This window comes from Eurypyga helias, unplaced genomic scaffold, assembly GCF_000690775.1.
Source record: "Eurypyga helias isolate BGI_N326 unplaced genomic scaffold, ASM69077v1 scaffold20534, whole genome shotgun sequence".
Taxonomy (NCBI): Eukaryota; Metazoa; Chordata; class Aves; order Eurypygiformes; family Eurypygidae; genus Eurypyga; species Eurypyga helias.
This window is the reverse complement of record NW_010247217.1, coordinates 42,871-60,370: the sequence shown is the minus strand read 5'-3', so window position 1 is coordinate 60,370 and position 17,500 is coordinate 42,871. Positions and strand designations below refer to the sequence as shown.

General features: G+C 35.7%; 1 protein-coding gene across 1 annotated transcript in view; it reads right to left on the bottom strand.

Moving 5' to 3' along the window:
* The window catches only part of LOC104508910 (dachshund homolog 1-like), a gene marked incomplete at its 5' end in the record, with an annotated part of 75,659 nt that overhangs the window by 53,832 nt on the left and 4,327 nt on the right, over window positions 1–17,500 (bottom strand). The window contains 2 exons of the mRNA XM_010150676.1: window positions 6,866–7,000; window positions 10,463–10,598. Coding sequence (XP_010148978.1) covers window positions 6,866–7,000; window positions 10,463–10,598 — 271 coding nt within the window. The remainder of the gene's footprint in view (window positions 1–6,865; window positions 7,001–10,462; window positions 10,599–17,500) is intronic.

Genomic DNA, 17,500 nt, shown 5'->3' with positions numbered 1-17,500 from the left:
TTTCATTTGAACAACTTAGAGAAACCTTAAAACTAATTGCACGTCTGGTTATTAGCACTTTTTGAAATAGTCCTTCAAGTAGTCTCAAGTGGAAGAGAGGAAAACATTCTTAAAATTTTGCTGTAAGCTCTCTTTGTCTGTAACAGTAACCATAAGTATAAATCGGTAAAAATAAAGCCTAGGAGACAAATGGTTTCTTCCATTAAAGCCAGGGCATTCACTTATGCGTGTTTTCAGGAAGACTTTGTATGACTATATTCCCTTTAACTTCACAAAACAATTGTGCATTTCTTAATGTCTACAAAATTCAATACCAGAGCAGCTAGAGACATCATGCATTTTTTCCTTCTCCTGCAAATGCATTTTTTTAACTGCCAAAGTGGAAAACTAAAAATAACTACTTTAGAGAAACAGATCTGCATTTGTCTGGTCATCCTTATGGTGGTACAGGACATATTCCCTCTTAGTGGAAACAGCCGTAACTTCATTGACTTCATTCCTTATAACATATCTTTTCTAGCAGCAAACACAAAGGGAACTAATGATTTTTAAAAAGCCCTTTCTAACTTCTTATCAATTACCACTACATCTTCTGTTTAACAATTCATTAAAAAAATGAAAATGAGCACACAGGCTGTTTCAAAGGGTTTTTCAGCTCCCCTCCTTATGTACCATCAAAGACTCTAAGGACCATTCTAAGGTCTATTACATGAAGGACACATAATGACCATGGAAAAGAAAGGAAAAGAAAAAGAAATAAAAGAAAAAAGTACCTTTGCAGAACTGTTTGGGGCACAAGGCCCAGAGGAATTGTAGATGCAGAGTTGTTTCAATAGATTGAGAATACATGAGATATTTTGTGCACATTTATAACTCATTTGAGCAGATTCAGATATATCCAAGATGCGTTTGAGTCACTGTAAATATACAATAGCCAGTATGCATATATGTAATTGGGCACCTGGGATGTTTTGGAACTGATGTGCAAATCAAGTGAAAACCGTACAGCAAATCTCTCATAAATTGTTTTGAAACTACTAGTATTCTAGAAGAATAAAGGTCTAGTAGCAAACAGGTCTGCAGATGTAGTGTGTCATTGAAGAATGGCTTAGTAAGAGTCTCCAGAAATACACTTATCCAATATTTTGCTGAAAAAAAACTTTCATAAGTTTGTACTACCGTTGCACTCCTTCCTATATGCACATACTATTCATATCCTATTCTATAATTTGAAAGGCTTCTCTGATTTCAATGCACCAAAAATAGATGTTTTCTGGCTTCTTAGTAAATAACAATCCATTAGGAAAAAACTTGCCATTTCATTTTTCACCTCTGTAGTCCATTAACTGTAATAGCTTTTAATGTACTTTAAGCATTCTTGAGCCTCTTGGGCTGAGTGAAAAGACACACCAATAACCAGAGTCTAAAGGTTATTTTGGTGATACCAGCTTTCTCGAACTTTTCATTTAGTGGATCTTTCTATTATCTGTCATAGGTTACAAATTTGCTTAATATCTGTTTAGAGCTTGAGAAGTATTTAAAGCTCAAATCAAATCACTTTCACAATGTGCTAAATGACGTATAAATACACAGCCTGAACTCAGTATCTTAAGGAATTACAAACTAACATATAAAGATTTAATAGGTAACATTTAAGAATTGAGAATGTAGACCTGAAACGTGCTAACTGTAAATATTTTTGGGTATAGATAATCATCACTGTCTGTTTATATTTCTCTTGTTAAATTAAAATGGAATATTGAGTAAAACAAATGTATAAGTATCTCTGTATGCATGTATGTATGTACACAAAAATGAAAAAGTGATAAAGTATGTTTACACAAGCAGTTGGACAGCAGAACTGTGAACGCAAATTACTCTGTAGGTCAACTGATAACAACTACCTTCAAAAAAGGCTTTCTCAGAGAACTAACTAAAATCATAATACAGACCAGAAACTTAATTTAAGAAAAGTTCTAGATTTGTTTGCTGACTTTGATAGAGGACAGCTCAGGTAGAAGAGAACCTTTGTTGAGGATAAAACTTCCTTTGCATCTTTTGTATTTAAAAAAAAAAAATACTGATATCTGTTTCTGTATTTATTAAAGTGAATAAGCATGCTTGATGTATATTTACACTACATATATATAAAAGAATTTACTGCTGATAATACAGAATGAATATCTAAGTATATAGGATAACATATTTATCATTAGTTTCCTGTTTGATGTATGACTGCTAACAGGAACATACAATTCTAATTATAACTTTTGAATTTGACTTATAAATTGGGCATATTTAAATTATTTTCCATTTTGGAGTAAGGATATTTTGGAATTACAATGTTCTGTTTTATAAAATATTAGCCAGAGGTCTAAGATTGCTCACATCACTATAGGGGAACATAAAATAAAAACAAAGAGAACGACTGGGTCTTTTTAGTATGTAGATTTGATAAAGTTATACCTTAATTGCTGCTATCATAGCAGTCAAGAAGCATTTATTGTTGATTATCTTAAAATTACTTAAGAAATTTCCATTAATATCACAGTTTAAAAGCTTTTCTGAAAGAAACAGTTTAGCTTCTTTTGTGAACATGGTGAATATTTTATATTTTGTTATAGAAAACAGCATGCACATTTTCAACAAGCAAGTGTCCTTTCCATAACACCTCAAATTACATATTCAATTTAAAATGTAAGCATGACATTCAGGCTTCATTTGCTCTTGGTGTCAATCTAAAAAAATATAAATTGACGTAGACAGAAAATTCTAATCTGATGCCCTAGGGGCAGATCCAATAAGACACTTAGGCATCTAAGTTTGGTTGTTGAAGCAACTAACTTTTAGGTGTTTGTCCCCCAGAAGGGAATCTTGGGCTGAAGTGAGCTGGGTCTTACATTCCTATGTAGTGTATAGGGTAGGTATTGCTAGGCAGGTACCAGTTATGGGGTGTTATGAGTGGCCACTGCCTCCAACATCACTTAACATTACCCAACCCATGTACTAGAAACTGGGATCTACGGAAGTTAACACGTAGAACTATATTCTATCTAATAAATTCCATCTTGCAGACTGTGTATGGTCGTTCTGGGTCAAAGGGACGATGCCAAAATGTACGTCACTCTTTTACACAAAAGACAATGATTAAGGATACTGCCCAGGAAATGTGTGGCAAGTTAAATTCTCTCTTCTGCCCTCAAAGATCCACACCTCCAAGGGTGTAGGGGTGTGTAGGGGTGTGCATTTAACGTTCAAGCCATTAATTATTTTAAAATCTTTTTTTGAAACACTTCAGACCTATAAGCAAGAAGAGGATCAGGATTCAACAGTCTAGTCCTCATGTTCTCCACTAGGTCGACCTTCCTATGCTATTTTCAGATTTAACAGACAACATCACCGAATAGCTGAATGAGTATTTAGCCCCCTAGAAAACATAACAAAAACACTTCTTGCAAGTTCAAACTAACAGATCTTCAGGACCTCAAATAACAGCTGAGCAGGATAAGTGGTAAAATATACCTCAGCAAAAATTGAGTGACTATCTAGAGCAAACTCTTTGGGTCACAGAAGCTTTACCGTACCTGAAAAGACTCCAAAACTTAATTTTAAGGTAAAAAAAGGAATGAATTTTTTCCAGTATGACTCCTGTACCTCATGTAAATCCTTTTTGTGAAATCTTACCTAATAGAACCAAATATGCATCATCAAATAGCCCATAATTACAGGTTACAAAATTAGATACTTGGTCTTGATGATGGCTGTCAAGTACTTGAAGTAACACTGCGTAGCATACTTGAATCTACCTCCTTCTTCCCAGGATCATATGCAGTTCTACTGCCCACTCTCAGTACATGTGGAAAATCTGCTATCCTCTAATAAGGAAAAAATTGTGGAAATCTAGAGTAATTGAATTCCTTGGTTATACAGATAATGACATCTTGAATTATGTATGAACTGCGGGGCAGAAGTGCTCTGTAGTGTCTCCTGCAAAACCCCTAGTCCAGACCAGGAACCTGGCTAGACCACAACATAACGCTTAGAAAATCCAAGTTTTCTTCTCATGGAAACCAAGGGCTAAGTAGAACTTCAGATGTGTACACCAGGTCTTGCCTCAACATCTCATCCTAGGAGGTAGACAAGTTGCACATCTGGAGTCAGAAGCTGGAAGATGTTCCCAACACCCACAGTTTACACATGGTCTTTGAGAACAGAAACCCTTCCTGTTTTCCTGCAACAAATATTGACTCAGAGCCCGATGTAAACTTCCCATTTTTAATAGGCAGTGAATCAGATCCATAGAACCTAATTTGACTCTTGGTGGGATAATGACAACCTGACACCACTGGAAGCTGGGGTCAGTCAAGGCTGTGCACACCAGAACCTCATAACAGATTTTGAACAGTCTAAAGGCAAATGAAAAAAAAAAATCAAACCCCAAACCCAACCCACCCTGAAACAAAACTGCACAAGAGATTTACTGGTAGTTTAAACCACACCAGCAATATAAACTCATTTTTGCCACTAATAAAAATTCTGTCTGACTTTTGAATAGAAATGCATATGATCTTCAAAAGACTGAATATCCTCAAAGCGTTATTCTGTTTCTAAGTGCCCATGAACTGTTTCTAAATATATTACACTATGTTGTGTGGATTGGGTAAATTATTTCTTTTTTTTTTTTCACGTTTATAACACATACATGGCATTTTCTCTCCTGTATCCAGCTCATAGATCAGGTCAGACAAATAATTCACCTCTCTGACATATGCTAAGTCTTTTCAAAATTTGGTATGTTGATTAGTTGTCTCTGTCATAACTTCCCTTTAAATTCTCTTTTGACTGGAAATAGATTTTCCCCAAGCAGAGATCACTTCAGAGATTTTTGGTCTTTTCAATTTTTACTAGAAGTGAGGACAAAGAGAAAAGACAGGGTCTTCTTTACCAGGCAGGATTTCCCAGGTTCAATTAAGTGTACTTTTAGTTGCAGCTGGCAGCTTTCTGCCAACGCAAGTGGCTTAGAAGAAAACACAATAATGTTTAAATGCTTCATAATGCCTATTCAGAACTTCTGTTTCCTCTCTCTTTTTCATTTGAATCAGATGATGAAGGTGATGGGCTTCCAACAATAGGAGTACTACCACCTACATATGTTAGCATTTGTAAATATGATTGCATTCTGACTGATTTGCAGTGGTAAGCAAGAGTTTGGAAATCTGATTTCAAGCTCACAGTGGCAAAAGTTGATAATTACTATCTTCACAAATATCTATAAGTTAAATCACTTGTTTTAATATAGATTAGATTAGTATTAAAGTTACAAGATTGGTATGAGAGACATGATAAATGCAGTCATGACAGAAAACAATTTTTAATTTAGTATACCCTATCAATCTAGATAGCCCATGAATATTTACCATTAATTCAGTAGGCTGGAACAGAGAGGGAAAAAAAGAATAAAAAAAGAAGGTTTGACCTAAACAAGGGCTGAGGAAAAAAAGAATTCTCAGCAGTTTTACTGAGAACGGATCTTGCAAAAACGTGAACTGGAAACAAATTGGAAAATACATTTGGGGTACCATTATAAACAAAACCTGTGAAAAACCCAAACGACATGCAAAAATAATGGCAATTCTTAATATGTACTTCTCTTTGCAGGATTAACCAGTCAGATCACACTTGAATGAGTAACTTCAAAGGCTGAAATAAAATCACTTATGGAAATTCAAAACAAACCTATTTGATCACATCATACTTCACAGCAGGGATACAATTTGCCTGGGCTGAGTGAGGGCATAGTATAAGCTAAAACAGGTTGTGTGTGCAGTGAACCAAACTAAATGGTTTATATAAAAGAAATGTTGTTTCCATTAATTTTTCTGGTAATCCTATTAAAAATGCCACCTGTCCAGAATAAAATTGTCCAGATTTTAATTCTTTTTCGTATCTCAGCGTTCAAACACAAGACGGAGAAGGTATCATCTTAGAGCTATTAAAATATGGCACAAAGTATCTTATTCTGAAATCTTCATTACTGCAGCAGTTTCTCGAGCTCTGTTTCAATGACTGGCTATTATACCTTTTACTTTTTCTCTCATTGTGCTCAAAGAACTGATTTTTCTGATAAGCCCAAAAAATATTTTTTCAAAGGATATGTCATTTTTCTAACCTCTCTTTAACCAAAATGTTTCTAGTCTATAGTATTTAAAATTCACATATATTAAGTAAATATAACATGAAATGAACCTTTTAAAATTCCATCACTGCTCCTCCAAAATCCCCTATAACAACCCTGAACAGGAACTTAACTTTGAATACCAACACAGATGAAATGGTGTCATAATCAGCATAAGTGCATGTGGACTATTCACCTAGATCAAACACTTTGGTCATATACTCAATTAAATTTAAATCCCATTATATAATGTGTACCAGCCTCATTTTATGCAATTCCCTAATTTAATGGCTTAGTATTAGCCTTTTTCCTTTTTGCACACATGGACTAATTTTCACGGTGCTCAGTCCCTTTGGGAAGTAGGTCATTAAAGTCAACTGGATGGAGACAGAAACTTAATACCAAAACACTGTGGTAGAAGGGTCAGAGACACAATAGTAATGTAAAACTGGTTTTCACTCGTTCTTCTTTGTAATATTTATGAAATTCCACCCTCATATAAATATTGTTCATTAATCTCAAAGACTACAAAGTATAAGAACCAAGAAAGCTATCATCCTGTTATAATTTAATTTGAGTCAAAATAATAAAAATCCAAATTAGAAAAATAAAAATCACAAGTACAATACTATTTAGCTGTTGAGATGCTTGTTTTACACTGAAACAGTAGAATCATAATATTCATATTACCTTTCTCAATGTGTATTCTTTTCGTCTCATGTCCCACGTCATGACCAGCCAGATCACCCTCCTTAGGTCCAGGCAGGACATTAGGTGACAAACCCATCAGCATTTGGTTCATAGATATCCCGTTCTGATGGATAGCTGCTAGACACAAGCGCAGGCAGAAAGAAAAGCAGCCGTCATATTAACAATACACTTTTGTACTTATTTAATATATGCTTCCTCCTAATTATACAAGAATTCTAACAATCATGAAGTTACTTAATTAGTGCTATCAGTATCCACAGAGGGGGAGAGTTTCTTCCTGTTACTTCTGGTTTAAAACAATTCATTTGAAAAAGAAGTGTTCAGTATCTTTGGACAAAGTTGGATATTTGCAACTATGTTCTTGTTTATTTAACAGAACTAAAAAGAGAAATGTAGCAAACAAGAAAAGCATAAATGGTTCTACATGAGATACTGATTTATTTTCTTTTTAGCTAGCTGTATAAAAACTCTTGTATAATAGCATTCCCAACAAGCAGTCTCTAAATTCCTTAAATTAAGCATTGTGGCCTTTCAGGTGATAAACACTGTTTTTTTCAAAATATACTGTGCTACAGCAGAATTTTTTATTTGCTCATCAGATAGCTTGAAAAGCTCTTTCTAGCAGTTCTCAAACAGACCTTCAGGCACATGGAGAATGAGGAGGTGATTGGTGACAGCCAACATGGCTTCACCAAGGGCAAGTCATGCCTGATGACGAACATGGTGGCCTTCTACGACGGGGTCATGACCTTGGTGGACAGAGGATGGGCAACTGATGTCATCTACCTGGAATTGTGCAAAGCCATTGATACTGTCCCACATGACATCCTTGTCTCTAAATTAGAGAGACATGGGTTTGACAGATGGACCTCTCAATGGATACAGAACTGGCTGGATGGTCGCACTCAGAGAGTGGTGGTCAGTGGCTCAGTGTCTGAGTGGAGACCAGTAACAAGCGGTGTTCCTCAGGGGTCGGTGTAGGGACTGTACTGTTAACATCTTCGTTAGTGACTTGTATGATGGCATCGAGTGCACCCTCAGCAAGTCCGCCGACAACACCAAGCTGTGTGGTGCAGTCGATATACTGGATGGAAGGGATGCCCATCCAGAGGGACCTTGACAGGCTGCAGAGGTGGGCCACTGACAAACCTCAAGTTCAACAAGGCCAAGTGCAAGGTCCTACACATGGGTAAGGGCCATCTAAAACAGAAGTACAGGCTGGGGGGAGAGGGGATGGAAACCAGCCCTGAGGAGAAGAACTTGGGGGTACTGCTGGATGAAAAGCTGAACATGAGCCGTCACTGGCAGTCCAGAAAGCCAACCTTATCCTGGGCTGTATCAGGAGAAGTGTGGCCAGAAGATCAAGGGAGGGGATTCTCCCCCTCTACTCTGTTCCTGTGAGACCCCACCTAGAGTACTGCATCCAACTGTGGAACCCTCAAAAGAAGGATACAGAACGGTTGGAGCGAGTCCAGAGGAGGTCACGAAGATGCTCAGAGGGCTGGAGCACCTCTCCTATGATGAAAGGCTCAGAGAGTTGGTCTTGTTCAGCCTGGAGAAGAGAAGGCTCTGGGGAGACCTCATTGCAGTCTTCCAGTACCTGAAGGGGCCTACAAGGAAGCTGGGGAGGGACTTTTTACAAGGTCATGTAGTGACAGGAGAAGGGGTAATGGGTTTAAATTCAAAGTGGGGAGGTTTAGATTAGATATGAAGAAGAAATTCTTCACGGGGAGGGTGGTGAAGCACTGAGACAGGTTGCCCAGAGAAGTTGTGGATGCCCCATCCCTGGAAGTGTTCAAGGCCAGGCTGGATGAGGCTTTGAGCAACCTGGTCTAGTGGAAGGTGTCCCAGCCCATGGCAGGGGGGGTGGAACTAGATGATCTTTAAGGTCCCTTCCAACCCAAACCATTCTATGATTCATGAATCTCAAACATATCTCAGAAACCCATACGAGCTAGTTTATATCCCTATGCTTTTAACCTGAAAAACTGTATTTGCAAGAGTTTTATGTCATTTTCAGTAAAGTATTTTTTCATATATAACCCGTATTTCTGTAGTAGTCATCTTACTCTTGCTGGCACCTCAAAAGCAGATGCACTTAAGGTGGGATGCTAGCAAATCAGAAGAGAGAAGAGTTATTTATAAATAAATGAGCTACTGAAGTGATCCAGTATTTAAGGGACAATGTTATGTGCACATTGGAAGAAAAAATGTGCAAAGGTCCCATTCCTCTCTGCTGGTAAGTAAGCAGAGTAAGCTGAATAGTACCATTTATTTTAAAATTAAGGTGACATTCCTTAGTAAAAGCGATGAGTATCTCTCAATTGAATTTACTTCTATTTTTATTTAAAGAACAATGGAAAAGGCTTTCAATGGTTGCAAAAAAAATACTATTCAATCAATTAAAAAAAAAAAAAATCCAGGATTGTGATTTTTTTTTCTAGAACTTTACTTATGAACTCATAAAAACTCAGGAAAATAGACAGGTATATGGGATGCCAGTTTAATCTGCACTCTGAATCGTCCAAGTGATAAGAAAACAGAATTTTCAGCCTGTCATGATCAGGTCTCATCTATTTTCTTTGGTAAGTCATTTTTCATCAAACAGTAATGAAAGATCTTTCATCTGAAGGTCAATGAAGAGCCAGCTTCCTGAGTCTGCGGAGAGCCTTAAAGGAAGCAGTCTAAAAGACACATGTGCTGCATCTAATTAACACAACTACACATTTCATACAGCTATTTCACATCCTTCTATCTGCATGCCAAGTCCCCCAGTTTCACCTACTGACAAATTCCACTGTGGAAAGTTGCCTTAAAAGCACCAAAACTTGCAACAGAGCAGTAATAAAAGGAATGGACAAGCATAACATGAATTTAAGCAAATATCCATAAAATAATATGTGTTTAAAAACTTAATTTCCAGGCTGTTGCACTGCAATGTCATAGAATTCAGGTTCTTTACCATGTAATTTACATCCTGTTCACGGAGTCTTGGAGAAAATTATATTATTCTGAAATACCACGGTTTAATTTCACTCTGCCTCTTGTGAGATATGAGGTGATAATACACTCTCTATCATTTTTCTCACCGTTACAATTCTTTTTATTTAAAAATTTTATAAAGTACGCATATTTTTAATTGATTTTACCTAATTCTTCTCTCTCCCAAGCAATTCTACCATGTAAAATGTTGCTTATGAAGTCAGATTCAATTTAGAAATCAAACCAGAGTAACCAGATTAAATAAAACTCAATTTCTTTAAAAAATGTTTACACTATATGTTCAGTTCTAAAACTAATCTAGCAAATTGCTTCCCGGCTGCAATTCTGTATTTCATAGCTCATATCTTTATGTTTAATATGACATGATGGCAGTTTATATCAGTACCCGTTAATGTAGCATCAGATATTATGATACTGTAAACTGGGGAACATAATGTCAGGAGATAGTTATTGCAGTTGAACTTCCGAACATGATACATATGAGATCTATTTAAGACGAGGGCATTTTGATTAGAAAAACCAGCTGCACCTAATCAAATTTAAAGTGGTGACAAGGAGAAGAATGTGACCTACGGATTCTGTCTGAAGAGCTCTCGGTCCGTGCAGGAGAGCTGGACACACTGCTGCTTCGATGAGAGGATGGATGGCTGCCAGGTCTTCGGCCCTCTTCAAGAGAAGGAGCAGGAGAAGGGCTGTCTGGAACACGTTCCTAGACCCCACAAAAAATAATGGCAAAAAAAAAGCAATGTTAAACTAAGTCTCGTTTCCAAACATCAGTACCCTAAACTGAATCTCCCTCGTAAATCATAACCTAGTCTTTCCTCTGTTGACGTGTCCAGGATTTGCAGAGCATTCTCAAAGGAAACTCAGCAGTTTTTGGACACTAGATCTTATGTTTTAGTATGCAAGTGAGCACTGCTCATCCTGTCAGGCTTTTAAACTACCTTCTGGACTACTTATAAAAATAAGGGGTTTGTTTTGCTTTTGTGTTTATTTTCCTCACTTTTATCAGCACACTGTTTGAAATATACATTTTGTTTACTAGCTTACAGACATTAGCCTTACAGCATAAGGAACTATGTACTTTTCTAAATAAATGAAGACCAGACACTGTTGTTTTAACTTATGTTGAATTTTTCTCCATATCTTAATTTCAAAGGGTCTTCTTGAGCAACAAGGTCTTATGGAACTGCTATACATCATAAAGAAAACATAAGCTCCCTACTGAACCTATACGAGTACTTATACATGGCTGATGCTACTGCCCATTTATAACAAACAGACATTGTAGCAAAAGTCTGTTTAATACCATGGAATACAAACCTGGAATGAACCACAGTTTTTAGAAGATTGTGGCTGCATCACACTGACCATATCACTACTTCAAAATTGGGCCAAGCACCCATTCATGTTTGTCTACACAGGGTGAAGCCTGGCATGGTATCTAGGAGGAGCTATGCTGCACTTCACAATATTCCTTGATTTTGAAAATTAAGAGCATGAGGACTGTGATAGCTTGAAGTGCACTTCTGCTGCGTGAGAACAGTCTGTATGTAGCAGATAGATATGCCTGACATTTACACAGATCTTTGACAGAAACAATAAACAAAGGGAGTTGAGTGCAAAATAGTCCTTTCTAGAAAATTCTCTATCTTTCCCTGCAGTTCCTTTTTCATTGCTAATAGCTTCCAAGACTCTATGTCATTGTTAAAATATGTGTGAATTTGATTGGTTTAGTCAAATAGTGATTAAAAAAAAAGTTCCTGTAAGGTAAATCTGTTGTAAGGACCAAAAATGTTAAACTGGAGTTTTTGGCTTTGGGTTGGTTTTGGTTTGGGTTTTTTTTGTTTGTTTGGCTGGTTGGGTTTTTTTTATAATTGGAATCCTGACTTCTAATGAAAAAAACCCCACCCAATCCAAGTTTAAACCAATAAATAAATCAACTGTATACATTTCTCTCACTAAAAGCTTTCAGTAATGAAATAAGACCATTAGTATGTGTCTAATAACATATATGAAAACTTGCTGCTGCAAATGCCTTTAAAGTTTTCCTGAAAAGAGGGAAACTTTCTACTAAATGTTTTATAAACTTGAGATTCTGATAGCAAAGGATTCAATGGGCCTATTGATTGAGTGGAAGAAGACCTTTCAGAGCAGTGTTTCAAGACATTTAAGTGGATTCCACTTTAATAGTCTCAGGTTTTTAAGTCAAAAACATTGATGAGGGTAGTTTAACTGCATCATAGCTCTAGGCTTATTATGACTTTGATTGTGTTTATATGTCCATGAACCGGGTATACAAGAGGAGGATTATAATGCAGATGTTTTCAGAATGTTGAAGATTTATTTCTTTAGATTTAGGAGGATTTAAGCATGCACAGCGTACAGATTTGGTATAAATTGGAACACGCTATATTTAATCATTCATTTAATATATAATTTCACTGTTTGGCATACAATGTATTGTTCTTTGTAGGGTTTCATTAAAATGAAATCCAGTGAGCACATAAGATTTGAATACAGAGCTGCAGAGTAAATTAATTTATTTAAACAGCTTAATTTGTTTATCCTATTTATTTATGTGCGCTTTTACAGCATGTATTATGAGATGGAGAGAGCAAAAGGAATGCACGGACAACAAAATATAATTACTGCACAAACAAAACAGATAATGAGTTTTATTCATATATAATGTGACATAGCAGACAAAGTCTATGAGAAGACTATATTTACTGGCTTCATCAATTCATTTGTAAAATACCCTTTAACCCCACCAAAACAAGCGATTGATCTATGCAGAAAAGGCAAGGAAATTAATTTAATACCTTACCTCATTTTTTATATCCTTGCTTCATATTTCCACAATCAATAATATAGTCTATAACAATTTTTTGTCTTTATCAAAACAAGCTGCAATAATAAATGGAAATGCTGCTAATAATAAATTGAAATACTCTGTAGCTCTAAAAAGTTGTGGTGATAAAATAACAGTGCTGGAATATAAATATAAACTGTCATCCTTACTAGAGATTTGGGTAGAAAAAATGGATTTTGTCTGTGGTAAGATATTAACTTTACATTTAGACTTCACTTTAAGATTTTTCAGAAAAGGAAATGTGCAAAAATGTGTTCAGTAATTACCTCATGATCAGAGCTATTTTGTAACTTCTGCTAAATGCCTCTTTTGTACAAGTCTACATGACACAGCAAAGCAACAGAATTTACAGTGTTACACTCCTGGCAATAGAAAACACTGAGGATACTGTCCAGTGTCCAGTATTTCTCCTGAAATAATGCCACTTCATTAAAGATATCTCTATAGAACTTGGTTTGGCTTCTACTGTAATTACGCTCATTGTCTCCTAAGAAGCAAATAAATAAATAAATAGAATCTGAGTGACTTTGCCTTGCTAAAATTGAGTATGTGGACAAAAAAGTGGAGGATTCACTTAGAAGTCAACACATCTGAATTTAAGTATCTAAATGCAGTTTTGACACACGAGCCAGAGATGAAACTTCAGACACCTGTATCTAGGATGCCACATGAAGGGGCCCACATTGCAGGTAAGCGTCTCCCATTTCTGTCAACTGAGTCAATGGAACCTCCTCCAAAACCCAGAGCTCAATTTAGCTGTTCACATTTGTGCCATTTCAGCCACTGAAGGGTTTTGAGATGTCCACACTAGGTTTGACAGACAGAACCTACAAAAGATCTGCTGCCTTTTGGAGTGGCAGCAGGATGCCAAAAACATTAGTCTTGATCTTTACTGCTGGATGAGCTGAACAGCTCACAGAACTCTATTGACAATATTTACTATAAAATAAGAAATACGGTACTATTTATTGCTTGTAAAACATAACCCCCACTACATACCTTTTTCTCCATTTTTTGCTTCCCTACTTGTTTCTACACGTACTCACAAGTAAAAAGTAGTGTGAACAATTTAGGCCATAAGTGGCTATTTAACATATGATCAACCAACTTTTCAAAATTGTTTAGACTCTCTGTTAGACTATACTAAAGAATGGACAACACACTCTTAAGGGCCAAATTTAGAGCATTTCTTGTCTTGGTGCTCTTTACAATTTGATCCAAATCAGGAATCTTAAGAATTTAAGAACCTGACATTTAACAACTCCTCCAAAAATGCTACTACGACATATGAAACTTTCAGTTTAGGGAGCTGCAATGCCCTTTCCAGTACTTTTACTCCACTGACATTACAAGTTACACGCCATCAATATCAAGCCTATTTCATAAATAACACAATTGTTTCATTGACACCAGGCTTTTTTTTTTTTTAAACTTGTAAAGAACAGGTAGAAGATTTGAATTGTCAGAGACTTTAACTTACGAGATTGATGTTGTCTCTAGAATTGGAAACCACTTCAATTTTGTTCCAGAATGCCACATATCACCCACAACCTAACACCGTCTCAGTGTCTCCAGAGAAACAAAAATGTCTTCATGTACTTATCAACATTTTTTCACATATTTCAGACAGCTCTTTGCACAGATAAAGACCACACTACGAGATCTCATTCAAAAACGTTCCTTTTAAGTAACTTCCTATTAAGATTTATCTTAATATATCAGTAATGGTATCCAGAAGACCATAAATACTTTCTTCCCTATATCATATAGGTCTTTTTCTCCTTACCAGGTCACAAAAGGTAGTTATTCAAGATGAAACTTCTGTTTATGCTTCCTTTCTTTCTACTCCAGCAGCACATTTTCATTGTTTGAAACGTGACTCATTACCAAAAGTCTTCCTCAAAAATATACCAAAATGTAAACTTGATGGAGTTCAGCTGTTGGTCTCTATATCACTATCCAACAGAAGACATTCTGGGTAATAAGTGCAGGATTAATCCTTCTGCTCATAAAACAACAGATAAGGAAGTGATATCTTCTGGGCGCTCAACTGCCTCAATCTTTCCATTTTCCATTTTATATTTATATATCTTTCTTTTATTCTTTGCCATTCTTGCTCCTTAGTGACAAAATTCCAGAATCTTTCTGGCAAAGTTCCAATATGCCTACTTCCAATAACCAACCGGTTATTCATGGCCAGCCTTCATCTCCTGAATACTTCTTTCCTATAAGTATTTTCAGTCTCAGCTTTTTCCTTTGTTCTAGTTTGCTTCTCCATAAGACTGATCTCTTGGGCTTAGTCATCCTTTAATTTTAGTCATGGACTGAGCTCAAGACATGGAACTAAGTATAGCTGTAGAGGTGTATCACCATTAAGACTATTCAGCTGTCTTGATGCTCTTCAGTGTTGCACAAACTCCTTTAAGGACGTTTGTGCTTGAAGTCATCGTAATGTTGAGGATAAAATCACTTATTTTCAGAGTCAGACTTTTCAATAGTTTAGATAAATTCATCCTGGGGAAAGGATATATGACACAAACTGTTTCATACACAGTTAATTAAAAAAATAAAATAAAAAAAAAGTAAAAGCTTTAAATTCAGAATAGTTTGTAATATTCTGACACTGGGAAGGCATCTAACTTCCTAACCTTTTTTGTATTAAAATTATAATCATCTCTTTCACGATGACCAAAACACAGACTTTTTACTCCAGTTCCTTACTGACCTGTTTTGGACTTGTATGAGAGTATTCCAGAAACTACTTTCTTGTAAAATGGCATATTTATTTTACAATACATTCGTTGAATGAGTGAAAGAAATTAATTACATGGGTATCTTTTGTATTCCCTGAAACAGGATATGTTGCTTTTACAGTTTCATTTTTCCTTCAGATTTAACCTAAAATATTATTATTTAAAATAAATAATTTTAATCATATAGACAGAACTAATTAATGAAGTGGAACACAGTGTCCTCTAATATAAAGATGATTAAGCCATAATAAAGGAGTTCAGTTACACTTTGACCTAAGACTTCTCATGCAGAAGAAGAAACAGAAGTGTGTTTCTTCATTCAGGAAGAAACAGAAGTGTGCATATACATACTTATATTAACATAAATAATTTTTAAAAAATTATTCTGACCAACCTGAAGTTTTTCTCTGTTGTGTTCAAGTTCATACAAATAGTTTTAAGATAACTTATTTTCTGCAGTCATGATAAAAAGAAAATTATATTTGGTTTATAATGTATTTCCAAAGGTACAGGTAAATCATAACTTTCATGTTTGCTTTTGCAACATGCAAAAGTAGATGTTTTATGAGCTGATAGTCTTATTTTTATTCCAGAATATTTACTGTAGAGTAATTACTTTTTATTGTTTTAATGTTTTATATAAAATTCCTGCTTACACAGAGAAGAAAACTTATTTTTACTTCATGTATGAGACAATGAGGAAATGAAAGTAGTTTCACTCTTCATGCACTTGTATATAGTATATTTTTCTACACATTCAACAAAATCACTTTAAAACAATGTCAAAATTTCTGTTTTGAATGCACAAATGTCTCTAGAAATAATAGGTTATCTGACAAGTCAGGCGTTTTTCAGGTTAGGCATCCAAAAAAGGCCTTTCTGCCAGTCTGAGATATAATTAATTTTGTTCTCATTCCCTTTCTGTAAAATGGGTATAGTACACCCAGCTTCATAGGAATGGTGCAAATATGTATCTAACACTGTTTGCATAATACTTTTCCTTTAAGGCACAGAAGTGTCCATAGAAAACTTTTGCATTCAACACAGGATTCAGAAAAGTTAAGTAAGCCTGGGCCAGACACTGATTTTTTAAAAAAATTAAATACAGAATAACTAATCACTGCCAGAATGAGGTAGGAGCTCTGCGGAAAAACACAGTATGTGATGGTGAAATTAAAATTGCACTCTACTATATGGATGGAATGCTGTCACACTCAGATTGTAGAGGCATTCTAGTATTTCCTAATTTCCTGTTTCCTAGGAAATGTGTCTTATGTCTTTTGAAATTCCGTGATGGTCCTGCAACATAGGCTTTGGATGTTATTTTACTCAGTGAGTGAAGACAGGTACATCTAAAGATCTTACAGTAAGATCTGATATATTAACAATTTTGGCAGTTTTCCCAAGTTTATAGTACAGGAAAACTTCTGGTTCATAATGTAACATTTTTCTGCTGGTAATATAATCATATTCTTCTGGTAATAGCAGCAAAGTGGAAGAGTTTTTCTATCCAGGATATCTAAGTGTACTTTCAAGGTGCTTCCTATGGCCTCTATCACTCAGGACAGTGGGCCTGCCAATTCTGAGGAATCAGTTATCTAATCCTATTAAAAAACCTCATCATTGAAGTAAATGGAAAATAAGCAAAATCTTCTACACTGAAATATCTTACGATGGCCCGTATTTTTCAGAGTTAAAAGTCTGTCCTAAACTCAAGGCTTCTCACACTTCAGTTTGAGAAAATATAAACTGAAACTTCTACAGTACCTTTCTTTGTTGCCTACCCCCTTCATGAAGTGAACTTGCTAATTTTCCTCTTAGAGCTTGTTTCCTTTCATAATAACCCTGAACTTGATTGTCACCACTCTGACATGAGACATTTAAATGTATTCTGTTCCATCATTTCTGTATGGCAGTGTCATATTTCTTCTCTTTGGCCATTATTTGGACTTTTTGGCAACAATAGTACAAAAAGAAACATTA